This window comes from Gopherus evgoodei, chromosome 8 (assembly GCF_007399415.2).
Source record: "Gopherus evgoodei ecotype Sinaloan lineage chromosome 8, rGopEvg1_v1.p, whole genome shotgun sequence".
Taxonomy (NCBI): domain Eukaryota; kingdom Metazoa; phylum Chordata; order Testudines; family Testudinidae; genus Gopherus; species Gopherus evgoodei.
In genome coordinates this window covers 88,676,890-88,704,598 of record NC_044329.1, presented here as the reverse complement: position 1 = coordinate 88,704,598, position 27,709 = coordinate 88,676,890, and the positions used below count along the sequence as shown (strand labels likewise).

Below are 27,709 nucleotides of genomic sequence, written 5' to 3'. Positions count from 1 at the left end.
GGAAGCAGTAAATATGATATATCTCAACTTTAGTAGGGCTTTTCATACTGTCTCACATGACCTTCTTATAATCAAACTAGAGAAATATAGCCTAGATGAACTGACTATAAAGTGGGTGCACAACTGGCTGGAAAACTGTAGTCACAGAATAGTTATCAATGGTTCACAATCGAGCTGGAAGGGCATATCAAGTGGGGTCCCTCGGTACTTACTCCTGTGTCCAGTTCTATTCAATATCATCGTAAATTATTTAGATAATGACATGAGAGTACACTTATCAAAGTTGCAGACAATACAAAGCTGGGAAGGGTGGAAAGAACTTTGGCAGACAGCATTAGAACTCGAAATGATCTTTACAAACTGGAGAAATGGTCTGAATTAAAAAGGATGAAATTAAATAAGGACAAATGCAAAGTACTACACTTAGGAAGGAATAATCAATTGCACAAATACAAAATGGGAAATGACTTACTAGGAAGGGGTACTGCAGAAAAGGATCTGGGATGCTAGTGGATCACAAACTAAATATGAGTCAGTGTAATACTGTTGAAAAAAAGCAAACATCATTCTGGAATGTAAGCAAGATAAGAGAATTAATTCTTCCACTCTACTCAGCGCTGACTAGGCCTCAACTGGACTATTATGTCCAATTCTGGGTCCCACATTTCAGTAAAGATGTGGACAAATTGAGGAAAGTCTAGAGAAGAGCAACAAAAATGATTAAAGGTTTAGAAAACATGACCTGAGGAAAGATTGAAAAAATTGGGTTTGTTTAGTCTGGAGAAGAGAAGACTGAGGCAGGGCATGATAGTCTTCAAGAACATGAAAAGGTTGTTATAAAGAAGATGATGATAAATTGTTCTTTTTAACCTCTGAGGACAGGACAAGAAGTAAGGGGCTTGCATTGAAGCAAGAGAGATTTAGGTTAGACATTAGGAAAAATTTCCTAACTGTTAAGCACTGGAACAAATTACCTAGGGAGGTTGTGGGATCTCTGTCATTGAAGGTTTTAAGAATAGGTTAGACAAACCCCTGTCAGGGAAGCTCTGGATCATATGTAGTCCTGTCACAGAGCAGGGGATTGGACTAGATTACCTTTTGAGGGGTCCCTTCCAGTCCTACAGTGTGTTATTTACAGGATCTGTGCTATGTCCTGATCTTTAAGCAGTCCCTTGGAAGGACTCTTTCAATGTGCCAAACTCCCAAGGACTCTAACAGTGTGCCAGACCCCAGGAGTCACACTCTTCCAACAGGGCAGGTCATGCAGCCTCAACACTCTTATTTCTCCCCGTGCACTCTGCCCAGTGAGTCCAACTGAGGCATACTCCTATTCAGAGACCTTCACCCTCCTCAGGGGTCAATGCACTTCTGCAAATATCTGCAGTGACTCCACACAGCCTTTTCAAAAGAGAGTAGGGTTTATTAGTCAACTGGACCACAGCAGTGAGAAGTCCTTAGGTTAGCATAGAGAAACCAAGGGTAAGACAGCATCCTGACTGACCAGTGCCAGAGCTCCCTTGAGCCATGCTGCTATAGGAGCATAAGAACATAAGAATGGCCATACTGGGTCAGACCAAAGGTCCATCCAGCCCAGTATCCTGTCTACCAACAGTGGCCAATGCCAGGTGTCCCAGAGAGAGTGAACCTAACAGGTAACGATCAAGTGATCTCTCTCCTGCCATACATCTCCATCCTCTGACAAACAGAGGCTAGAGACACCATTCCTTACCCATCCTGGCTAATAGCCATTAATGGACTTAACCTCCATGAATGTATCTAGTTCTCTTTTAAACCCTGTTATAGTCCTAGCCTTCACAACCTCCTCAGGCAAGGAGTTCCACAAGTTGACTGTGTGCTGTGTGAAGATCTTCCTTTTAATTGTTTTAAACCTGCTGCCCATTCGTTTCATTTGGTGGCCCTTAGTTCTTATGGGAACAAGTAAATAACTTTTTCTTGATCACTCTCTCCACACCACTCATGACTTTATATGCCTCTAACATATCCCTCCTTAGTCTCCTCCTTTCCAAGCTGAAAAGTCCTAGCCTCTTTAATCTCTCTTCATATGGAACCCATTCCAAACCCCTAATCATTTTAGTTGCCCTTCTCTGAACCTTTTCTAATGCCAGTATATCTTTTTTGAGATGAGGAGACCACATCTGTACGCAGTATTCAAGATGTGGGCCTACCATGGATTTATATAAGGGCAATAATATATTCTCCATCTTATTCTCTATCCCTTTTTAATGATTCCTAACATCCTGTTTGCTTTTTTGACTGCCGCTGCACACTGCATGAATGTCTTCAGAGAACTATCCACGATGACTGCAATATCTTTTTCTTGATTAGTTGTAGCTAAATTAGCCCCCAGCATATTGTATGTATAGTTGAGGTTATTTTTTCCAATGTGCGTTACTTTACATTTATCCACATTAAATTTCATTTGCCATTTTGTTGCCCAGTCACTTCATTTTGTGAGATCTTTTTGAAATTCTTCACAGTCTGCTTTGGTCTTAACTATCTTGAGCAGTTTACTATCATCTGCAAACTTTTCCACCTCACTGTTTACCCCTTTCTCCAGATCATTTATGAATAAATTGAATAGGATTGGTCCTAAGACTGACTTTTGGGGATCACCACTCATTACCCCTCTCCATCCTGAAAATTTACCATCTTCACTTCCTCACTGTCTGCCCCTTCATCTTAGTCCCAGGCAAGAGCTGCTGTGTTTCTTTGAGCTCCGTTTTTATCAGAGCCTCCTGTCACCTCTCAATCCATTGTTCTTTTGCAGAACCATGGTGAGTTCACATTTTCAGCCTGCAGGAGCATTTTTAAACATCATTGTTCAGTCGTTGGGATTCCCATTGTCCCTCTGGAGCCATCATTCTTCTTAGCGTGTATGCAACATGCCTCAGGTGGCACGTGACCAGGATTCATCACCAAATTTGGTCTGTTGGTTGGATCATAAGCTCCTCCGGCTTGGGACGGACAGTGATGAGGAGTTCACCGTGAACGCTGATCCATGAGATTAATGCACACATTAAGAGTGGGATTTTCAAAAGTGTTCAGTGTCTGTCTAACTGCTCCAGTTGACATCACCTGAGCACTCTGGAAAATCCCACCCTTTAAAGTTTGAAAAAGCTGGAGTAGACACTTACTGAGCATTCAGACAGTTGGCTTTCTAAATGAAATCACTCCAAGGGTTTTAATTTTCAAATCTAAAATATTTAAAGTCTGTATCCTGAGAGGTTCTGGGCACCTTCCACTCATACCATTTATACACTGGTATGTAATAGCATGCACAACATAAGGTGTTTTTGTGGGCGTGCATGCTGAAATATGAACATGTTTAAAAGAAAAAAATCTGCAAAGATAGGATTTGGCATGATCTAGTGGGTAGAACACTGGGCTGGTCAGCAAGATAGCTTGGTTCTTTTCATACCTTTGTCACGTGTGTGACCTGGGCCAAGTCACTTCATCTTTTTGTGCCTCAGTTCTTCCATAAAATGGTATTTACAAAAACTGGTCAAAATGTTTTGACAGAAAAAATTTTCCACTGAAAAATAGTTTCATCAAACGTGACATTTTCCATGGGAAAATACCATTTTCAACTTTTGAAATAGGGAATGTAAAAAAGTTTAATTTCAAATTGAAATTTTAATAATTTTGATTTTCAAAAGCCTATTTTTTAATTTAATTTTAAATGTAAAGTTCTTCCCATCTCCTCTTTTCTTTGTGACACAGAATACAATGAAACAGATGATGTAAAATGTTTTTTCTTTTCCCTTTCCCATTAACTCTTTAAAATGTCTTCAGCTTCAGAAAAGTTATATAATGGCAGAGTTTCATGGTTTTTTTGCGGGGGGATTCTGTAACTTTCCAAAGCTTTCCAAAGTAGAAGAGTATACATTGGGGAAAAGGGAAAAAGTGGGAGTGAGGGGGGCTTGAGGAACCCCTTGAGGTTTTTCATTTTATTGGGTTCAGTGGCAAAAAGAGGACCGGGAGAAAAATGAAAATTTGATGTTTTCCAAAAAAGTAATTTGCGAAAACTTTTTAAATGAAAAATTGTTCTATTGTGAACCCTGAGGAACAAGGACTTAGACACTTTTAATTTTTTTTCCAAAATTGTTTTTCTGTGTGTTGACCACTTCTAATATTTAGTCACCAGTGTGAAAAGAATGTTAAGATCTACAGATGAAAAGCACTCTCTAGATCTGATCCTGCTCTGTTGATGTCTGTGGAAGCTGAACCATTGATTGCATACCACTTGAATCTGTGCTCAGTTTGAGCTAAACATTCGAATTAGTGTTTCTTGATTAGGTTTTGAGGCAAAGAGTATTTTTTTAATAAATGAAAAAAGCCCTTTGAGCAAAAGGAACCATATGGAAATCAGAGGTTAAGAACATTTTCTCTTGTGTTATTTGAAATGGCAACCCAGATTTCTGTTTATATGTTATCTAAGCTTTTTCCCAGATACCTAATTTGCCACTGATGTGCAAATTCTTAACAAATTATTAGTTCTCTACATTTTGTATTGAACTATCATCAGTCCTTTCTAGCTCAGTTATAGAAAACTCCCATAAACAGAAAAATGCAGTGTTTTGAAACTTGAAATTTGCAAATATCTTTTAAACTTACTCATTTTCAAAAAAATTGAAGTGAGTGATATTTTAAACAGATACAGTCACATCTGAGGCCCCAGTTAAGCAAGATACTTAAAGCACATGCTCAGCTTTAAGCATGTTAGTCCTATTGGCTCCATTTGAACAACTTGTGCTTAAAGTTAAGCACATGCTTAAATGCCTTGCTTAATCAGGACCTTAGTTAAGAGCATGAATTAGATCCCAATAATTAATATTTCTCTGAAGCCCTAATCCTAGGAGATTGGGCAAAATAAGCTTTTCTATTCCAAGATAAATAGAGCAAATAACTTTTGCTGACCATTGCCTTGTTTTCACATTTTCTGTATTGCTTTAATTAATTTGTAAAAATATGTTTACAGTATCAACACAATTCCACGGTGTTACATTTCATCCAGAACTCCCACTATTTTTAACTGTGTTCCTTCATTAGCCACATATCTTCAGGAAGAAAAAAGAAAAGAAATGTTTTGTTTTGAAGAACATAATCTGTATTCTGTCTCGTGCTCCATCTCCCAGGGAAGGTATCTGGGAATTTACTCTGCTATTTTTATTTATCCTGTCAGTGTAGTATATTGATGAGAGGGCTCAAGTCCAGTAGTGTTAAAACAAGACATGAAATATTGATTAATTCTTTTTAAAATTCCTTTTTACTCCTGAGCATAGCAGATTTCAGATGCTACTGTCAATATAGTTCTGTCCAATAAGCCTCCGTTATCAGAAAGGTCCTGATCTTCATAGTGCTCTGATAAATGTTTATTATGATCTTAAATAGTTAGCCCAAGGTTAGTGTGCTTCTGCTGCTAGAGCAGGAAGCTTGTTAGAAACAGTACAGCTCAACATGGCTGATGCTACTCTGTATTAACTGCTTTTGAATACCCACTTCAGTTCCCCATGATTTGGTTGGGAATTATGGAAGGGTTGCATATTTCTCTATAGTAGGCAGTAGGAAAAAATTCTGCCTAGAATAACTTGAGAAACTTGGGGCAGGGTGGAGGTGGGCGAAGATAGATAAAGAGATTTAGAGAGAGTGGAAAAATGAGCCAACATCCAAAGCTGGTAACAAAGAGTACTAAGAAAATGCACAAACTACTAGAAGCAATTTACCTGTGGCAGTTGCAGCATGTAGCAGCATTTCGAAGTGTAAAAAGAAATAGGACTGTAGAAAACCAAAAGAAATAATATGCTTTGAAAAGGAATATAAGTGGTTCATAGCTTACATTTCATTGTAAATACAGTGGCTGAAAGGTCATATTTTAAATCATATGTCTGTAAGCCTATTTAACGACAGCACTGATAGCACCATTCCTCTGAGAGAAGAGCAAGTAAAATTTAAGCAGTTTCTGATTATAACTACATCAGTTACCAAAGTACAACACTATTCAGAGCCAGGCTGGTGAACAATTGATAGCTTTCACTTGTCACCCTCCCTTATTTGCACATGGATACATTCTTCAGCACTAGCTTATAATATTATTACACTGATTCTGGCTTCCCTGGTGGTCTCTTTGGTACACAAAGGCAGCTGAATCAGATAAAAGAGAATTTTCTATGTAGTGTAAAGTTGGCAGAAGGGCTCTACACCTCCCCGAACATACAGATAATTTGGGGAGTTCCAGGAGAAGAGGCGGTGTAGCCAAAGCATCTCTTGCCACAGCAAGTCCCTTTGGGAGGGCCTTTGCACACAAACTTAATTTAGAGCAACCCTTAGACTGCTTTAGGTTGTGATGGAGAACATAAAGGTCTCTGGCTATGCCCAGAATCTATGGGCTACAAAGGTGGCATACAGCCATCTTGCCCCCTCTCCTTCCCCTCACCCCACATCTTCCTGAACTGAGCTCAGTCTTAGGGCTACATTTAGCTAGCTTTGTGACTTGATGTAAACATTTACCACATGGATTTTTTATTATTAATATTTAGTTAATCTCTCTAGAACTGAAAGGCACATACATTCTCTAAGAAAAGCTGGACATTAACCAGTTTGTACACAGGGTAGAATTCACAAAGGTATTTAAACGGGAGCTAGGCACCTAAGTGTGTTTGTGAATCCCACCCTTAGTGCCTACCATATTCCTTTTTATTCTAGATATTAAAGCAACATCTCTTGCTTGCTGTGCTCACATGGGAAGTTCTGTTGACTCCCAAGAGTGCTGCTTGTGTGAATAATGTGAACAGGATTTGACCTTTATTAGGAATATATATTTTCTCAAATAGGAGCCATTTGGAAACTGTGCGCCAGATCCTTATTTATGTGATTAGTTCTCATTCATGCAAGTGATCCTATTGCTTTCAATGGAACTAGTTGCATGAGTAAAGGTTGCCAAACCAGACCATATTCCCTTACACTTTCCTCCCTGATACAAGTATGTCATCTCAGTGAATGACAGAGTTTTGTTTTTCAAAGCAGCTTTTGATTGTACTAGGTGATTGTCAACACAACCTTAAAAGTTGCATTTTGTGTGTAAACTTGCAATATTCATGTAACATTCATGACATTGCAGTGATAGTTCTTTTGTACATGAAGATGTGTGTGTGTATATAGGTGGGTGCACATCCCTTTTAATTTGACTTCTGGCAGTGATTGTTATCTGTCATCTATTATGCTACATTAATTTGGCTTTCAAACGTACAAATAAATTACTTTCCACCTTAGGGGACAGGAGTTGTTTGACTTCAGATATTTAGCATATGGTTTTTCTTCTCTGGGCCATAGCCTGAGGCTGCAACCTGGAAAGAACGAGAGAACACCTATAACAATTCAAAATAATTGTATATTTTTGACAGATTGTCAAGTTGCTTAATGCCTTTTGGCCCAGGTAACAGTGATATTTCTTTGATAAAGTGTTAGTAATTTCTCATTGCATTTTGTTGTGTTTGGTGTTGTATTTTTACAGAGTCCAGTCAGGTTCATATCTCAGCACTGGGTGGTTTACCTTAATTCTGGCCATGGACGCCTGCTATGGAATTCATGTCTATGGGATGATAAATGACACCTACTGCAAGTAAGATCACAGGAAATTATTTTTATGCATCTACAATTCTGATATCTTGTCCAAAAATTCACAATTCATTTTAATATCATAAATCTGAGAAATGGATTAGGTATCCATTTCCTAGTGTTTTGCATTGATGTTATGCTATATTGTCAGTGTATTTAGCTCCGATATGATAAAATAAAAAACATTTATCAAACTTTAATGTCAAATGCCATAAGGAATTTTTTTAATCAAAGACTTTCTGCAGCCTTGGAGTTAGCTGGGAAATGGAGAACATTTTTGCTCTTTTGACAAAGTGTTCTTGTTTTCACTGCTCAAACATGTCTATATAAGAAATATTAATCTATTAGCTCGCAGAATACCAAATGCTCTTGGAAATGAGGAACTGATTATCTCAGGATAGTTACCTGAAACTATATTACATCACTAAATGAGCAACCTGTCTGAACTTTATTTCTAGGTATATATATGGTCTGCTTGAGTAGCTGGAGGTTTCTCATTGGAAAACAAAATGAGTCCTCCGAGCTTTATCAGGGTAGTGTGACATAAATTCCTACCAACAATAGTTGATCTAGCATTGTCATACATCATATTCTATTATCATAAGTGCAACCACCATCTTAAAAATCCAAATAAGATATTTTTAATCTATAGCATAAAGATAATGGAATATATAATTGACGTGCTGTTTATTCACAAAAGCAGGAAATTCAGTCAAGTGATGTAAAATAATAAAGCAAGCCACGTTTTATGTTAGCAGGGCTAGTTCAAGCAAACCTGGAGCCTCTGTAACCATTTAATTGGGTGTACAACTTCTACCTGTGCCCACACCCTTGCCATTCTCTCGGCTCCATACCAGACGGCTCAATGCTCATTGACACCAGGACATGGAGAAAGGAGTTAATGCTCCAAACTTGGCTCTTTAAAGTTAGGCGCCTACATAATAGGATGATTTTCAGAACTCACAGCTCCTGGTAAATGACCTAACAACATTGTGGAAGGTTGCACTCTCAGCCAGCAAGCCTCCTCAGGGCTGGGGATGGCATAACAGCTCTTTCCTGTCTAGAATCCCCTGCCAAAGGTCGATCTGGTTCTGCATTGGTTCACCTTTTCATGCAACTCAAGCCTCTGGCCAGATCACTTTAAAGTCTCTCTCCTTCCGAAGTAACAGAAGGTACAACTAAAAGTCCAGAAACATCCCAACACAAAAGATCCTTCTGCCCTCTCTTGGGCTGTTACTCAGCCCATCCTTGAAGCTGTCTTGCTCTCAGACCAACCCTGGACTTAGTAGTCCTTACCTTGGCCTTGTACACCCCTTCCTCAGGGCTGGCAGGGGAATGCAGGCTCACTTTCTGCTCTGGGTTCCAGACCTGGGACCCTGTATTAAGCAACTAGGCCTGCTCTTTCAGATATACTGCTGTTTTCCTGGGCCGCTTCCTACCTCTGAGCCCCTTGCACTGCTTCCATGTAGCCTGTGCTTAACGCAGTCTCTCAGGCCTCTGACTTCTCCCTAGGTTCTTCCAGCTTCTTTTTTCCTCTGCTGGAACACTGACCCCTCAGGACTCCCTCTCAGTACCTTTCTCCCTTTCCAAGGTTCACCACAGCAATTAATGCTGTCCTCAAGCCCTTCTTCTGTCTGCCTGCCTGAGGCCCTTCCTAGAGAGAGGAAACTCCCTATCTTCTCTCTCTTGAGTCCCTCAACAAGACCTCACTTCCTTGTTTTATGAAGAAGACCCAGCTTCTTCCCAGCTAGAGCTAATAACAAATCAAGCCTGTCACACCATGCAGATAGTTAATAAGCAGCAGGTTTAAAACAAATGAAAGGAAGTTCTTCTTCACGCAGCGCACAGTCAACTTGTGGAATTCCTTACCTGAGGAGGTTGTGAAGGCTAGGACTATAACAGTGTTTAAAAGAGAACTGGATACATTCATGGTGGTTAAGTCCATAAATGGCTATTAGCCAGGATGGGTAAGGAATGGTGTCCCTAGCCTCTGTTTGTCGGAGGATGGAGATGGATGGCTGAGAGATCACTTGATCATTGCCTGTTAGGTTCACTCTCTCTGGGGCACCTGGCATTAGCCGCTGTCGGTAGACAGATACTGGGCTAGATGGACCTTTAGTCTGACCCAATATGGCCGTTCTTATGTTCTTATGCAGCAAAGTGGGCTAGTTGGCTGTCAGATTCCTGTTAACCTTTGATTCAGCTGTGTAGTAGACACCACATCACGGTCATCCAGACTGAAAGGAGGCGTGGTGTTCTTTGGAAAACATTACAAAGGCCATGAGAAAAGGAGAGACATAGCTCAAGTTTTTTCATAGATTCCAAGGCCGAAGGCACCATTGTGATCATCTAGTTGGACTTCTTGTACAGCACAGGCCATAGAACTTCCTCAAAATAATTCCTAGAGCGGATATTTTAGAAAAATTTACAGTCTTGATTTTAAAATTGTCAGTGATGGGGAATCCACCACAACTCTTGGTAAATTGTTCCAATGGTTCAATATCCTCACATTTCCACCTTAGTTCCAGTCTCAATTTGTCTCGCTTCAACTTCCAGCTATTGGATCATGTTATACTTTTCTTTGCTAGATTACAAAGCCCATTATTAATATTTGTTCCCCATGTAGATACTTATAGACTGTATTCAAGTCACCCTCTTAACCATCTCTTTTTTAAGCTAAATAGATTGAACTCTTTGAGACTATCACTACAGGGCATATTTTCTAATCCTTTAATCATTCTTGTGGCTCTTCTCTGAACCCTTTCCAATTTATCAACATCCTTCTTCAGTTGATGACACCAGCACAATATTCCAGTGTAATCACATCTGTGTCAAATACAGAGGTCAAATAACCCCTGTACTCCTATTGAAGACTCCCCTGTTTATGCATCTGCGTATCACATTTAGGTCTTTTGGCCACAGCGTCACATTGGAAGCTCATGTTCAGCTAAATATTCACCAGGACCCCCAAATCTTTTTCAGAGTCACTGATTCCTAGGATAGAGTCCCCCATCCCATAAGTATGGCCTAAATTCTTTGTTCCTAGCTGTATATATTTACATTTAGCCATACAAAATGCATATTATTTGTTTGCACCCAGTTTACCAAGAGATCCAGATCGCCCTGTATCTGTACTGTGACAAAGTTCCTCCTCTACCTTGGTGGGTCCTGCGCTTATTGACAGATTTGCTCACCTCAGTGATCTTCCCCACAGTCTGGATCAACTCCTTCTGTGTCTGATAAGGAGTTGGGAGGTTTGGGGGGAACCCAGGCCCACCTTGTACTCCAGGTTCCAGCCCAGGACCCTGTGGATTGCAGCTGTCTATAGTGCCTCCTGTAACAGCTGCATGACAGCTACAACTCCCTGGGCTACTTCCCCATGGCCTCCTCCTCACCGCAGGACCTTCCTCCTGGTGTCTGATAACAGTTGTACTCCTTAGTCCTCCAGCAGCACACCCTCTCACTCTCAACTCCTGGTGCCTCTTGCTCCCAGCTCCTCACACGCACTTCCTCTCCTCTGGCTCCTCCTCGTCTGACTGGAGTGAGCTCCTTTTTAAACCCAGGTGCCCTGATTAACCTGCCTTAATTGTCTGAAGGTGATCTAATCAGCCTGTCTGCCTTAATTGGTTCTAGCAGGTTCCTGATTACTCTAGTGCAGCCCCTGCTCTGGTCACTCAGGGAACAGAAAACTGCTCATCCAGTGACCAGTATATTTGCCCTGTACCAGACTCCTGTACCCCACTGGCCTGGGTCTGTCACAGTGCCCTGTCCTCTTCATTATTTATCACTCCACCAATTTTTGTATCATCTGAAAACTTTATCAGTGATTATTTTGTTTTCTTCTAGATCATTGATTCATTGATAAAAATGTTAGAGCGTAGGACCCAGAACTGATGACTGCAGCACCCCATTGAACACAGACCACTCAATAACAATTCCCCGTTTACTGTTACATTTTGAGACCTATACGTTAGCCCAGTTTTGAGTCCATTTAATGTGTCCCACGTTAATTTTATATCATTCTAGTTTTTAATCAGAATGTTGTGTGGTCCCATGTCAAATGCCAACATAGTGACGTATATTACATCAGTACTATTACCTTTAATAGGCAGCAGGTTTAAACAAACCTGTCCTTAACTCTGCTGGCCATAGAGTTCTCCTTGTGTCACTTTACTTCCCTTATCAATTTTCTATATGTCCTAACTTATGATTTATGTTGGTTACTATCACCTTCCCCTTTCTTCTATTTGTTATATATTATGTTTTTATTATTTCTTATAGCTGCCTTCACTTCCACTCTAAACAAAGTTGTCCCCATGGAGCTCGGCCAGTACTCCTTGCTACACAGCCCTGGCATAGAACCAGTAAACAGCACAGTAACATTTCACCGTGTCCCTGATTGGGTGGGATGGGGTTTCCCTATAGCTGCAGTTCTGGCTGCATTCCCTGATTAGAAGATATTTTGTTTGTTTTAGCTTAATCACTTTCTAAGAACAGCAGAGCAAGAAAGATCCCCCTCCTCTTTTTCTTGCTAATATCAGCAGCCCTGTGCCCTAGTCAGACAACACAAGGGCCTGTTGCAGGCACTAGGATACACAATGAGAGCCTTCCATTTAGAGATACTGACACATTGAATAACTTTTGCAGTAGGACAACCCAGGGGGAGTATCCTCTAGGCCCTGACCATAATCCTATATGAACTAGTCAGGCCAGTGTACCTTAAGGACTTGTATTTATTTACTTGATTTATTAAAATGCACACAAACCATACTGTGCATATGCTATAATGGAAAGATTTCTTACACGTTAGCTTTTAATGCAGTCCAGATACAAGACACATGGATGGGATTCCATAGAATACAATTACAGTGTATATAATGGATTTCCTGGAAAATGTGTTAACATGTATATGTGTTTTGTTTTCTTTCTCAGGTCAGAAGCCTTTCGAAAGGTCCCTTACCATTATTATGAGCCAGGAAGAGATGAATGTGATGAGTACTTTCTGCATGAAAATGCTCCCTATGGGGGTCATAGGTTTATCACAGAAAAGAAAGTATTTGCTAAATGGGCCAAGAAGCACACAATAATATTTACACACCCCAACTGGACACTGTCTTGATATTGGTTCTTCTTTAGTATCATAATATTACGAAAATGCCTCAGTTTACAATGATCTTGCTTACATCTAACGGATTTCTTACACTAGATAAACTAAACTAAACTAAAACTCGATGATAGAGAAGTTGATGGATCAGCTGTTAAGCAAAACTTACCAATCTGTGGAAGGCAGATGAGTTGCTTATTTTATCACTAAGGGTTATATACTACATAATGCACTTTACATTTTGACTGCATTTTAATTAAAGACAACAGCCATTTCCAGATAGCAGTGATTTCATGTTATATACAAGCATGCCCACAGAGTGGTGGACCTTAGAAACTTTCCAGTTGCCTTAGGTAATTAAAATGACTATTTGCAGTTAATTAGCCTCAAGATTTGCGGTACTAAAGGTAACTTCCTGTAGGCAAATATAAGGGAAGATAGTAGATTCTGAGGTAACTGTATTTATTTGTCTTACATACAACTGGATAGATTTTAAGGACCACCAATGTGGCAGTGTAAATATACTTTCACATGCATCCACACTCCCTGGCTGTGCTAAAATTAGAGATGGGGTAAATACTGATTCCTGAACTATAGATAACTCCCATGTGCACAGATATTCATAGTTTGAAGGCCCATAGGTAACACAAGCTCTGGTTACCTACTTACTTCCATATTGGTTGGCCTCCATCATCTTGAATGATGTAATTCATCTGGACACCATCTCAAATTGTAGTATTTTTGGAGGATGACGATCCAGCATCCACCAACATTAGTTCACTTTTTGGGACATCACCCTAAATTGTACCTGGTTTTTGAAACAATAGCTCTACAAATGGTGTAAAAACATGATGATGGGGGATTCCTAGGGATACGAGGACAGGACTTGGAGCACAAAACTCCTCTGAGTTCTGATCTCAGTTTTAACACTGAATCCCTTGCAGCCTTGGACAATTTGTTTCACCTTTCTGCCTCAGTTTTTCCACCTTTAAAAATGGGGATAATGCTTATCTACCTCACAAAGGTCTTGTGAGGATTAATTAATGTCCATAAAGTGTTTTGAAGGTGGAAAATGGTATATTAGCATTTATTATTATGGCCTCACCAATGGCACTTGGCATAGCCAACATACAAGAATGTATTTGAGGAAAGTGGCAGCCATGTCAGGATCTGATCCTTCAAAATGCTGTGCCCCTCTTTTTATACTGTGTGTTCTTCCTAATGCTGAGTTCCCTCCACTTTCAGTTAGAGTTGAGAGTTCTTGGCGCCTCACAGGATTATTGCATCAATGGGGTAGCTCTTGAGTTTTTATACTTGCCCATCTCTAATTCAAATACACTGTACAAAGTGAACCATCACTTATTTCAACTGCAGCAGAACCATTTTTAATTTGAAGGTAATTCAACTAAACATGTGACTTTTTACTGTATTTAAATTAATGTTTAAGTCTCTTTCAGTTTGAAACATTTCCTAAGAACGTTTTAGCACCTGGAATGTCAGCTTCAACACTGTAATAACCAATACTGTGAAACTTGAAAGAAGTGTGTGTGGTGCACTCACACTATTAAATAGGAAACTTCATATGCTTTTATAAATCATGAAAAGAGGAAAGGAAAAGCCTATTTTTACATGTTGCAGTGGTGTTATAGCTGTGCTGGTCCCAGGATATATGAGAGACAATTACCTCCCCTTTCTTGTCTCTCTATTTTTACATGTAAGTATTTGTATACTGACTGAATTGCCTAATGTATATTTGTATATGTAAATCTATATTTGATATGTCCAGAGCATATGTATTCTTCTTCAACATCATTAAGTGCCACCCTTCTGTAATGAAGAGGAAACACCATTCCCCTTTGTTGTTGAGAGTGATGTCCATGTTTCTTCTTTGTTTCTCTTGGACTATGCCACCGGCTTTTTTCATTGCAGCATCTTCCTGATGGTTTTTAAAATACATGAGCTTTCTCCTCTTATTACCTATTGTGTGCCATAGGTGTACCTGGTTCGTGGCAGGCAAAACCCTGATAGGCTTTTGGTTAAGGCACTGGACTAAGCCTTCGGTGATTTAGGTTCAGTGTCTGGCTTTGTCACAGGTCACTTGATCTCTCTCTGCCTCAGGTCCCCATTTGCAGAATGACAATTATCACATTTCCTTACCCTGTACTTCGTCTTTTTCTTTGACTGCAAGCTTGTCAAGCCAGATACTATCATGCCCAATGTGCCTGTACAGCACCTTGCACAATGGGGCCACAGTCTCAGTTGGGACCTGTAGGCACTTACATAATATACAAATAATAAAAATAATTATTAAAATGCCTCCTCTCCCAAGAGTTTAAAATCTATTATAGACCAATACAGCAAGGGCTGAAAGAAAGCAAGGATGAGGAAAGGGTAATGTAAGGATGAAGGTTGCAGCTGTGAACCCATGAGCTAGATTTGCTATGTTCATACATATCTTGTCAATTTGAATGGATAGATAGAAAGTTAATAAAAGGAGCTGCAGTGAGGGATTTAAAGGAAGAACAAGGGATGCTGGGCACACTGCGCTATGGGGAATGTTCTCTGCTTACGGTACAAGGGCAACATGGGGAAATGTATGAAGTCACTTGTGGGGAAAGGAACCCAAAGGGTGAACATCAGGCGAGACAAAGTGGCAGAATTAAAAGGGTTAATGGGGAAGAAGGGGGTGACTAGTGATGAGATATAGGCAGAAATTGTGCATGTGGGTGAGAGGAGCCTTCATGTGAGAGAAATCTTGCATGATAGGTCGTAGATTCCTCAGATCAGTAGCCTACAATTCTTCTACAATATAGCTTTGGCAAAATGCCCTCCATCCCCTCTCTCAAAAATATCAATTTTTTTCCCACAATAAGGACAGAATAAAGACCTGGGTGATCCTTTATCCACATGTGGAAAGGACAATATTTCAATATCATTCCAGCATAAAGGCAAGATAGTTTTAAGATAATTAGAACTTGTTCAGATCAACATAAATCTTTTGTAAAGTGAGTGAAGCCTTATTCTTAAAAATAAACAGTCCAATGCAAATATTTAATACAATTATACAATATCCTCCAAGAGTAATTAGGACATCCCAATCACAAATCCACAAATGGTGTTTTGCATTAATGTAAAAAACGGGAGACCTAAACTGGTTAAAAATTTGCAGTGTGTGTTTACATATAGCGGTTAACACGCATTCTGCTACAGAAGGCCAATCTTTTGTATGTATTCAATTCTGATTTTGCATTCTGTTCAGCATTTACAGTATATTATATGGAAAAAATGTGCAGCATGGCTTAGTGGATATGGCACTGGATTGGGACATAGGAGAGAGAGGGTCTAATCACTGCTGTGCTATTGGCTGGTCACCAGTCTATGCCTCAGTTTCCTCATCTGGAAAAGGAGGATCATGATACTGACCTTTATACAGCAATTTGAGATCTACTGATGACAAGTGCCATGTAAGAACCAGGTGGTATTATTTCTTTATTGACTATAGAGTTTCTATGGAAATGTTCACTGACATTCCCCTATTCCTGTACAAATGGGAACTAAGACAAAGCATTTCAATGTGTTCTTAGGTGCATTGCTGAATAGGGATAGAGTTAAAAACAAGCTTATGTCCCACTGAAGTCATGCATGTGCTTTGCTCATTAGGAATGAACTGCTAAATTGGGGCCTAAATGGGGGAGTTTGGAGAGCCTATGCTACCAATCAGTTTCTCCCTAAAAATTATTACTATTTTCTCTGCTATCATTGGAAAATATACCACAAATGTTTTTAATTTGTATTTAAAAAAAAAACTTTTCTAAAGAGGAAATTATTCTAAAGTTAATGGAATCTATTGTAACTCTTTATGGAATATTTACATACTGTATAGAATGGCTCATCAGACTTTATCATGTGCAATGCCCAGTTAGATAAATACATCTCTAGCAGCAGCTAAATTTGTAGCAGAATTGCAAACCTTATTAGATTGTAGTTGTCTCAAAGCAAACTTGAAAGTGTTGCTACCTGTTTGTAGTAGGATCCTTGAATTTGCAAGTTGAGAAAAACCAAACTGAAACCACATTAGAAACATTGCATCAAGCTTCATGCACACCAGAGTAAATGAACATCACTTCCTTTATTTAAATTAGCCTGTCTTTCGTATAAACTAAGTGCAATTTTTCATTATTTTTATTATATGGGTAAGGAACTGTGACCATTGTGTTAAAGATGATTGCGTTAGAAATCAGCACTGCAGTATGGAAGAAAGAATTTTGTTTTGTGACTATGTTAAGAGACCTTGATTATTTACCTTCTGAGAGCAGTTAGGACAGCAGTTCAGAAACATTTATTCTTTTAAATAAGGACTACCACAAATTACTTGACCTTAATTAGACACTATTTGCTTGCTTTATTTGAGGACCCCTATTTTAATCAACTGCTCATGTGAGTAAAGAAAGTAAGCAGTAGACTTCAAATAGTTCTCCTAGTTATATTTGGTAGAATGATATTCACAAATAATTTGGCAAAGTTTTTGCCATCTGTCATTAAATACGTGAAACACAAATATTTGTATCTTAATTCAGTCAGCTGTTAAATAGTTAAATATTTGTCAAATGTATTATTTGTGAATAATTTTTATTTGTGTCAAATAAGTAAATTTGCATTCATTGTCTGACCAGCTATAGTCCTAACTTAGATAAAAGGTTAAAATATAGAACCCATTTATTTTGCTTACTTTCTGTGTGGCCTGCAGAGCTGGTTAACAGTTTTCAAAAATGTTGACATTGTCTTGGAAAAACTTGGGGCAGATATTTTCACAAAATGTTTTCCATTTTTATCCATCTCTAGTTGCGTGTTACATAGCTACAGGTATGTAACTTTGATACATTTAGATGATGTTGTAATTGCATATGATGTTGTGTGTCAAGTTGAATAATGTTTTCCAGTCAGTCTCTGGAAATTGGCCCTGACCTGCTCACTCCTCCCCTCCCACCTGCAAAGGCTCCAACTCTACTGCTTGCAGAGGAGTTGGTTCTGTAGAGGCAGCTGAGCCCCTCTCCCAGGTAGGATGAGGAGATATGCACACAGAGGGCTCCATATGCAGACAGATCCAAAGGGGGTGGTCCAGGTTCTTTGTTTAAGTGCCTGACTTGCGTATCTTGTTCATATGTTCAGGATCTAACTGATTTCCAGATTTGGGGTTGGAAAGGAATTTCCCCCCAGATAGGGTGTGGATCATCTGCTGGGATTATCTGGGCATGTCTCACCTAAAGAGTTCATGGCCATTGCCACTGGTGACACCTCAGTCTCTCATGTTCTCTGTCTGAAACGCAAAACAGTTTATTCTCCTGAGGACTCAAATGCTTTAATTTAACTGATGCCATTGGGCTCAGCATAGGGAATTTGCATGAAATGTAATGGCCTGTGTTATACAGGAGGTCAGACTAGATGATCTAATGGTCCCTTCTGGCCTTCAACTCTTTGAAACTTATGAAACTCTGAAAGGTCATAACAGACTGAAGGAGTTTGAGCAGGAGCAGACTGTATTCAGGAGAGGTCATTTTAGCTACCACTTCAATATTCACAGAGTGCTCATTGCTATGGTATAGGCCCTGGGTAGTCACTGAGGTCCCAATCCAAAGCCCACTGACGTTGATGGAGGTATCTCCAATTACTTCAATGGGCTTTGAATCAGCCACAGAACGCCCATCACTATAAAATCTTGGCAGTCAGATGAACTGAGGTAAGCAGTCTTGTGTAGCAAGCACCAGGTGTACTATTGCATTGTATAAATAGTAATAATAGTCAAGGGAGAGCAAGTTCAGCACTGTTGGGGCTGTCCCAACCAATGCTCTATCACCAGAGGTACAATGCCGGAACCCGTCTCAGGACAGCTGAGGTCAGAGCACAGATGCTTACCCAGAAAATATGTCAAATAAAGCAAAGAACATTCCACCTTGAATTATAAATGTTTATTGCCCTGAGAAGATGGAAAAACAGAGGCACTTTACACATTCGTGCTTGGGTTTGGTTGCAGATCATCTCTGACTGTATTTCAGAAATAGCATATGCCTCTAGTGATGCTCGAGCTAGTCTAGTACTTGTTTTTGATGAACCTTAGAGTAATCACAAGAGTAAAATTCCATGTCAGTTTCCAAAGCATCAGTTTAGAGCTGTCCTTGGGCAATGGTACATATCGAGCACAACAAATAGTTGTGGGTTTTGTTGTTGTTTCCTGACTTGGCATGGTTAGCTCTTTTGAGCAGAACGTGTTCAGTTTTCAGCAGATGTGTCTCTTTCTGTTCCTTTATTCTTTGGAGGATACAGAGAAATGTGACTTAAACATGCAGAGGTGAAGGATGCCTTGGTGAATAAATAGCCAAAATCCAAATGTAGCTTCTTGAGTACTGATGTGTTTCTGTGCAAAGCATCAGGAAACAACATGTTGTTTGTTTACACTGTATTACATAACCCACAGAATATTCATGTCCATGGACTGGATTGGTGCGCCCATGGTGAAATCTGCAAGAGGAGACTAATAGGGGGAGGAATGAAATCTTTCCCCATAAGATCTGTCCAAAATAGGGATTCCCAGGAGGCCAGGGCCATCTGCTTGGTGTCCCAGCCCTCACTGCCAGCTTTGGCCCCCAAAACTGCCCTGCTCCCACAGCTCCATTAGATTATATACATCCTCCACCCCAAACAGGGCAGTTCATGACCTGCTTGTAGCCTGCCAAATTCTTTCCCCTTCCCCTCCCCCACAGAACCTGTTTCCACAGAGCATCATTTGAAGACTCTTGGGAAGAGGAACCCTCATCCCCTTTAGCACTTGGAGATATAGTGTCATAATCTAGCCCCAGGTATGAGTGGTGTGAGTGTCCAGGTCTTGGAGGAGGGGGCAGTTCAGCATAAATGCCATTGAGTTGTGTTATTGTCAATATGTTTTAAGCTTAACTCACTTGCAAAGGGTAATGAGTTCATGGACCCTTCCAACATTTGATTTTGAATGTATCTCTGACTGCTATTATAATAAGTCCTGTAGAAATGAGAGTGTTAGTATGTTAATATGATCTAGTACCATTCTGATTTACCGGCTCTAAAGAAATTGTAACTTGAACTAATTAATGTTCTTACCATGTAGTATGCATGATAGCATGTTATGTATTATTTTATTCTCATGCGTAATAGATAATGGAAGTTATGTGCATATTGTAAGCAATAGTAGCTCTTTCTCTTTAATATTGTATGACGTTGAGTTGTAGTGCTTTGCTTCAGTGCCATTAGCAGACTGTGGCATATAAACTAGTGAAGCCAGTCAGGAAACGTTTACTAAACTTGACATTTTTCACTTGAATATCAGACATAGTTAAACATGTTTTTGTGAACCTACCCTGGGGCTCAGCTATCATTTCTGTGCCCTGTTATAAGGAAAGCCCACATTTGGGTATAACCTCAGGAATGACTTTCTTGACACAGACTGTGTCAAATACATTATGTAGTTAGGGCAACATTTTACAAATGTTTGACTCCCATGCAAGTACCTTAGTTTTTGCATGATTTCTGCACGTGGCAGGATGAATGTAGTAGCTGCACAGTTTGTTCGTGTTGAAATTCCTGACACTAACATTTCTGAGGCTGGGGAAATTTTTTCCTATGCTGACTGCTCTCACAGCCTCCCATCTGTCCCCTCCTCAGCACATGCACATGCAGTTGATATCACAAGAAGCATTTTTCCAGGTATTACCAAATCAGAATGAGGAAAACCAATATTTCTTATAGCGAGAACTTCTGTTCACCTCATTTTGCAACACAATCTTTTGGCTAAACAGAAGCTCCAGTGTTGGGTCTTTCCTCCATACTTCTTGGCCTAGGCTCATTCCTTTCATAACTCTGCCCTTTTCGGAACTGAACCCTCTCAAGTAATATAAGCTGAGGGGTCTCAGCACCTAACAGGACCATGCCCTAAATTTGCTCCACAAGTTAGAAATGTGATGAAGTAGAGTATAATCCAGCATGTGCGCAATATGGAAAGTGCCTGTCTTGATCAGATTAATTTTCATTTCATTTACTCAAAATAGGCATTTTATTGTGTACATACTTGTTACTAATATTGCTCTGCTAATGCGTCCATTGTTTTAATATAGTATATAATGCACATCTTCCTGTTCATCTTTTTGCAGGGGCAATTTTTGTTCTTCTCCTTGAATACCCATAGGTTCCTGTATATATGTGGGTGTGGTGGGTGTGTATACATGATATACAAGCGTTCTCCTGTTTTTATGAAGTTGTTATTACATATTACTAAAATGAATTTAATTAGACATTTCATATATTATTAAATTTCTTTCTTATTTGCTTTTTTTAGTACTAGATTTAAGAGTCTTTTGTACTGTTAAAATTTATTTGAGATATTTTGCATTTTGTCAGTTTTCCTACTTTGTGCTACTTACTTTTCACTCCCATTTGGATTATTTTTATGTACTTTCTCTATATTTGCAAAATTGTGCCTGGGATATTTTAAAGTCTGAACAATAAATGTGTACAATTTCCAGTCTCTGTTAGAGAATATTTTTATGTTACATCATTTGTGCACATCCTTGTGCCAGACAAATATTATTTATTTATACACAGCTGCAAATGTACATGGTAGTTCACAAAACACACACCAAACCCCAAAGTCCCTGCCCCACAAAAAGTGTACTATTTGCTTCGGACAAGTGATACATGAATTGTGCTTGAATTATTACTGTTATTGATATTAGAAGACATTGGTATCTGATGACATTACATAAATACAGCTCTGATCCTGCAAACACTCACATGTGCTTAACTTTAAGTATGTGGGCAGTACTATTCACTTCAGTGGGTCTACTTTTGGGAGTAAAATTAAGCAGCTGTGTAAGTGTTTGCAGTATTGGGACCTAAATAGGCACATTAGTTCCCTCCAGTAACGAGTGCATAGCTCCCATCCACTCTCCCACAGAGTGAAGTCACTTAAGAAGTGAGTGGATATGAAGGAGGTAAGAGAGGGTGTTCAGCGCTCAGAAAGAGAGAGAGCACTCCAAACATAGAGGGTTGTTTGAAAGCTCATGTTTGATGAAAACAGGTGAGTATTTATTCTTTTATTGCGCAACTAGTAGAGTAATTGATGTCCAACATGCTTCAGTATACACAATTTCACTTGACATGACTTGTCCATTAGCTAAGCACATATAGACCAACTGGGCTTGTGAGGAGATTCCAGCTTTCAGGTCTGATAAATAATACAGCCTTTATATCAGTAATTTAAGCCCAGATTCTGATACCTGATCTGACCTGTGGAAAACAGGAGTGCTGGATAAAAGGACATGTTTCCTATCCCTTGCTGTGGCATGCTGACTGTGGTGTCAAGAAGACAGAAGAGTGGGATTTCTGTGGTAAAATGACAATTAAATATAGGAAAGAAATGGCATTCCTAGGCTGAGCTCTGAGGGTCTTTCAAACTTCATACAGATGTATCCTGCCAAGGGACTTGTTAAGAATTTGTGTGTTATTTTTCAAACATACTCACTGGATACACATTAATGTTCCCTTCAGAGCCATTAGAGTGTGAGCTGCACATGCATACTAATAACATGATGAAATATGGATTCATTTAATCTCCTTTGTCCATACAGCTCCGTTAATGTTGTGGGTTATTTTTGATCTGTGTTCACACTCAACTGCTGTGGCCTAGTGTATGAATGCGAATTCATTCAATTATGCATTGTGGATCCGCATGTGGTTATGTAATAAAATCTAATTATTGAAATATTTTAATGTAATGATAAAAACAAGAGCCTTGATGCATGCACAGTGGTTCATTCACATATTAAAACAGACACTTCGGGCCATTTCTGAGCACATCTGTGCTCTGCATGAGCTTAGCCCACAGTCACGTTATGACCTAAGGCCCGGATCCCACAAGCAGCTTCATGCAAGCAGACCCTTGTACTCTGACACAGTCCCATTGACAGGAGTCTGCCTGCAGCTTTGCAGGATTGAAGCCAGAGATTTAAATATTGATTTATCTACAGGAAGGTCTATTTTTTTAAAAAAAATCCAAATCTCTCATTAGACCAACTTGTTAATATTTGAAAGTGCTTTGATAAAGAAAAAAATATCTTTATATTTTATTTTTATGCTGATTATTTTAGTTCAATTTAGTCATTTTGGCTTAGTTTGCAGCAAGGGAGATTTATGGTAGATGTTATGAAAATATTTCTAACTATAAGGATAGTTAAACTGAACCAGGTTACCTAGGCTGGTTGTAGAATCTCCATTGTTGGAGGTTTTTAAGAATAGGTTGGAAAAACACTTGTCAGGCTGGTCTGGGTATATTTAATCCTGCTTCAGCTCAGTGAGGTGACTTCTTGAGGTTCCCTCTAATCCCACATTTCTATGATTTCTGTGTGATTTTTTAATCTTGTGTTAAATTACAGGAGTACCAACAAGTGTCTGGTATCTGAAAACATCTAAACCTTGCAAAGGCCAGTCCAGACTATGACTCTATACTTCTCCCAATGCTCCACAATTTAACCTTCCATTTTAAAAAGAGAAGCAAAGTCGCCAACTTCAAACTGGATTCTGAGAGTTTCAGAGGAGCTGAGTCAAGTCACATACTCAGTTTCCATTTAGTCAGACTGGGGCACCCAATTCCCCACAGTTCCTTTGAAAATCTCAGTTTATATGCCTAATGTTAGGCTCTTAATGCATATAAAGGCTCTGAATTTTCAGACTGGTTACAAAAACCATTGCCAGTCCATCTGCAGAGGGGCACTTCTGTTGCTAACTGCAGGAGCTGATGATTTTCAAAGTCTTGATTGACCAGGCTGTCCAAGAGCCATAAAAAAAAATCTGCTGAGCGATACTTTGACAAAGCTATAGTGGACTCTTTTGTGTCCAATGCGGCCATAGTGTAAGGATTCAAAACATCCCTACAAAGTGATTGATCATCGTCAGTACAAGACTTGTACCCCTGCGGCTCTAGTCATTTCTCTCCTACATCAGTTGTCACAAATCATCCAAAAGCCAAGGTGACCTCTAAGAATAAAAGTGAGGAAGAGAATATCTTAAAGTAACCCTCGTGAACATCAAAGACAAAGGACAGCTGTAAAGTTCTACCAACCCATTAATAGTGTGGCTTGTGAGAAACAACATTCTCCCTCAGACACCTCTGGAAAAAAATCACTCCAGTTTTATTAACCTCCAGGGCTCTTGCCAGGAGAGTTCTGTCCCCATTTCAGTGCACAGGAGGTATAAGGGTCTGTGTATGACACATCATAGAAGATTTCCCCAGTTTTTCAGTTACAATGAAAAGTCCTTAAGCCATGATTATGATCCCATCAGCACCATCACCACTGCTTGGTCTATAGTGTACTACACTATATGGCAGAAGCCTCATGGAGCAAAGATAGCACATGTATGTCTACCCAAGCTGGGAAACACCTTCCAGTTGCTGTGTAGACATAGTGACGGTGACTGAACTTTAGCCGGACTGCTCTTGAATGTCTGTATTTCATCAGCCCAGGCCCTTCAGGTTTATTTCTTTCAGCTAAGGCATCCATTTAGTCTCCAACTATTTTCTATATATATCATCACACCTGAGAGACAGATGCCTGACGGTTGACACTGCCTTGTTCCGATGCTCTACAAGTTGCACTTCTCCATCTTCTCAGTGATTTTTGATTGGTGAAAGGCACGTAATATATGGTGGTGTCATCTGTCCTGAAACCAGGTGGTTTCCTTGCCTGATCATAGCTCTGCTTAATTGGGAACAGAACTATGTTAATGTGTTTGTATCCCCATCTCGTGTAGAAAATGAAAATAGGTGGTTTGCCAGTTGTAGCATTTGTGGTATTACACAATGGCAAAACCTAGGTTTCCAGACTGGAAAAAAAATCTATGTTTCAGATTCCATTTCTTCCTAGTGTAGGAAGTGCAGTCTGGTGGGCTGTGTCTCTAGGGAACTGAAAAAATTTAGCTCAGCCATAAACTTCCACTGTGTTATTGGGAAAGTCACTAAATCTACCCTGTGCCTTATATCCCCTCCGTAAAATGGGGATGATAATACTGCCCTACCTCACGGGGTGTAGAAGCTAAAATTCATTAGTGGATTCTCTGCTGATGAGAGCCTTATAAGTACCTAGACAGATGTGTTCTCCTTTCATAGCATGAAAAACTACCAAAGGCTTGGGCCCAAAGGCCTTAAAAAGGCATTTCTACCCTGATTGTGTCCAGCTATAGCTAGGGCCCTACCTTCTGATGTAAAAAAAAAAATGAATAAAAAATTAAAGGAGGGTAATAGCAACATGGTATTACGGACAATAGATTCTGTCAAACTAAATTGATTTTTTATGAGATTACAAGTTTGGTTGATAAAGGTAATAGTGCTGATGTAACATACTTAGCAGTGCTTAATTTATAATGAAAGATATGCTGGGGTTCAAGCAATTATTTTGCTTTCATAACTGATGCAGCAAGTCCAGAGGTGTTGGGTTTATGAACTGCCAAGCCTAGAGATACTGGGGCTGAGGCCTGGCGAGCCGTGACAGAAATTAAGCACTGATATTTAGACTGCTGTAAAGCTTTTGCTTTGGTACCAGACAATATTTTGATTAAAAACTAGAACAATATAAAATTAACATGGCACAGATTAAATAGATTAAAAACTGGCTAATTGGCAGATATCAAAATGTAATTGTAAAGAGGGAATCAGCATTGAATGGTGTGTTTCTAGTGGGGTCTCATGGGGACAGATATTTGGCCTTACACTGTTTCACATTTTTATCAATGACCTGGAAGAAAACATAAAATCAACACTGATAAAGTTTGCAGATGACCAGAAAATTGAGGGAATAGTAAATGATGAAAAGGACAAAGTAACTGATAACAGAGAGATCTGAATTTCTTAGCAAGTCGGGCACAAGCAAATAATATGTATTTTAAAAGAACAAAATGTATATGTATGCGCCTAGGAACAAACAATGTTGGCGATACTTACAGGATGAGGGACTCTATCCTGGGAAGCAGTGACTTTGAAAAAGATTTGTGGTCATGGTAGATAATCAGCTGCACAGGAGCTCCCAGTGTGACGCTGTGGGCAACAGAGCTAATGTGATCCTTGTATGCATAAACTCAAATTTTGAATAGGTGTAGAGCGGATAGTTGACCTCTATATTTGGCACTAGTGTGATCACTGCTGAAATACTGTGTCTAGCTGAGGTGTCCACAATTAAAGAGGGAGGTTGACAAATTGGAGAATTCAGAGAAGAGCCATGAGAATGATTAAATGGTTAGAAAACATGCCTTATGATAGCCTCAAGGAGCTCAGCCTATTTAGCTTAACAAAGGAAAGGGGGGACTTGATTATAGTCTACAAGTGTCTGTCACGCACCAAAGTGAGGGTGATTGGGTCCTGGGGGTTGGAGTAGAATGAGAGGACAGAATCAGAGTCATGGTCAGGAGAAAAGACATGGGGAACAATTATTTAATGATGGGCTCTTCAATCTGGCAGACAAAAATATAACACCCTCAACTGGCTGAAAGTTGAAATTAGACAAATTCAGACTGGAAATAAGGTGTAATTTTTTAATGGTGAGGGTAATTAACCATTGAAACAATTTACTGGGGGTCGTGGGGAAGTCTCTATCAATGACAATTTTAAAATGAAGATTGGATTTTTTCTAACAGCTACACTTTAGTTATTATTTTGGGGAAGTTGTATGGGCCTGTGTTATTCAGGAGGTCAGGCTAGATGACCACAGTGATCCTTTCTGGCCTTGGAATCTATGGATCAATGAAAAAGTTTCTTGAATGAATGGACTAGTCGTATAAGTTTCACTCAGCCACCTATCCAGGCCTGGTGATACTTAGCATTTTCTCTTTAGCAGAGAATCACAGAAGTTAGAAATGAGCCTAGCCCGTTTCTAAAACTGCAGATGCAGTTTTGCTTGCCTCCCTTTTGTGCATTAAAAAACAGATTCGTGCACACACATTGCATTTTTGGATGCAAATAGGGCTGTGATTAAGTCAATGTTTTTTAATAGTCTCCAAGGGAAAAGAGGGAAGTGCATCCCTGGTGGTATTTAAACTGAAACTAGGCAAAACTGTAGAAAATAATTGGTATGGAACAACCCTTTAATGGCAGGTGGAGAGAATAGATGATATAGTATTGATAGATTTTCAAGTTTCTAATTTCTAAACATCTGCAGCTACTGCGGACAATAGATCTGGAGTACTTTGGGACTATGAATCATGTTGTCTGAAAGATTAATATACAAATAAACCCAGCAGACTCACCAGGGCCGTATGGCAAAGCCTACATTCCACTCTCTTTTAGTGAATATATTGCCCATGATCAGAGCACTTGGCTGTCATTTTGTTCTGATAGAGGACTATTAGGTGAGATAAGATTGTATAGTTAACAGTTGCATAGTTAATGACAGGTAGATATAGATACAGTAAGTAAACTAGACAATCAAAATACATTGGAGGGAATTAGAGTGAGCGCTACAGGGAGTTTTTTGGGGTTAATATGTAATTCTTATTTTTATCTTAATCAGTATTTTCCCACTACTAGGAATAAATTGTGTCAAAGATTAATTCCAACAACCATAAAATAATGAGCACTACTGTGATAAGAAATATGGAAAGCAAAGTCTGAATTACTCTGCAGGAGATATGGGAATTGGAGAAATGCAAAGAGAGTAAATATTTAAGGACATTGGGCCATATCATGCCATCTATTATAAGTTGACCTCATTGAAATCAATGGGGATGTCTACTTGTGGCTGAATATGGAACATGGGGTTTTGCAGCTTCATATGAGCTATTGGCAGTGAAGCACAAAAAGAAGCAAGAAATAAAATCGAACCACTTTCTATTGACGATGTAGGGGAATTTTTTTTTTTTTACCTCTCAGGGTGCTTGAAATGGTAAACTACCCCACCAGCAGGC

At 39.4% G+C, this 27,709-nt stretch overlaps 1 protein-coding gene across 4 annotated transcripts in view; it reads left to right on the top strand.

Moving 5' to 3' along the window:
* Positions 1–21,284, top strand: part of ST6GALNAC3 (ST6 N-acetylgalactosaminide alpha-2,6-sialyltransferase 3) — a 339,071-nt gene extending 317,787 nt beyond the window's left edge. For all 4 annotated transcript variants that reach the window (XM_030573323.1, XM_030573325.1, XM_030573324.1 and 1 more), the window contains exons 4-5: positions 7,532–7,639; positions 12,568–21,284. In XM_030573323.1, coding sequence (XP_030429183.1) covers positions 7,532–7,639; positions 12,568–12,754 — 295 coding nt within the window. In that variant the 3' untranslated portion in view covers positions 12,755–21,284. The remainder of the gene's footprint in view (positions 1–7,531; positions 7,640–12,567) is intronic.
* Positions 21,285–27,709: the final 6,425 nt, after the last annotated feature.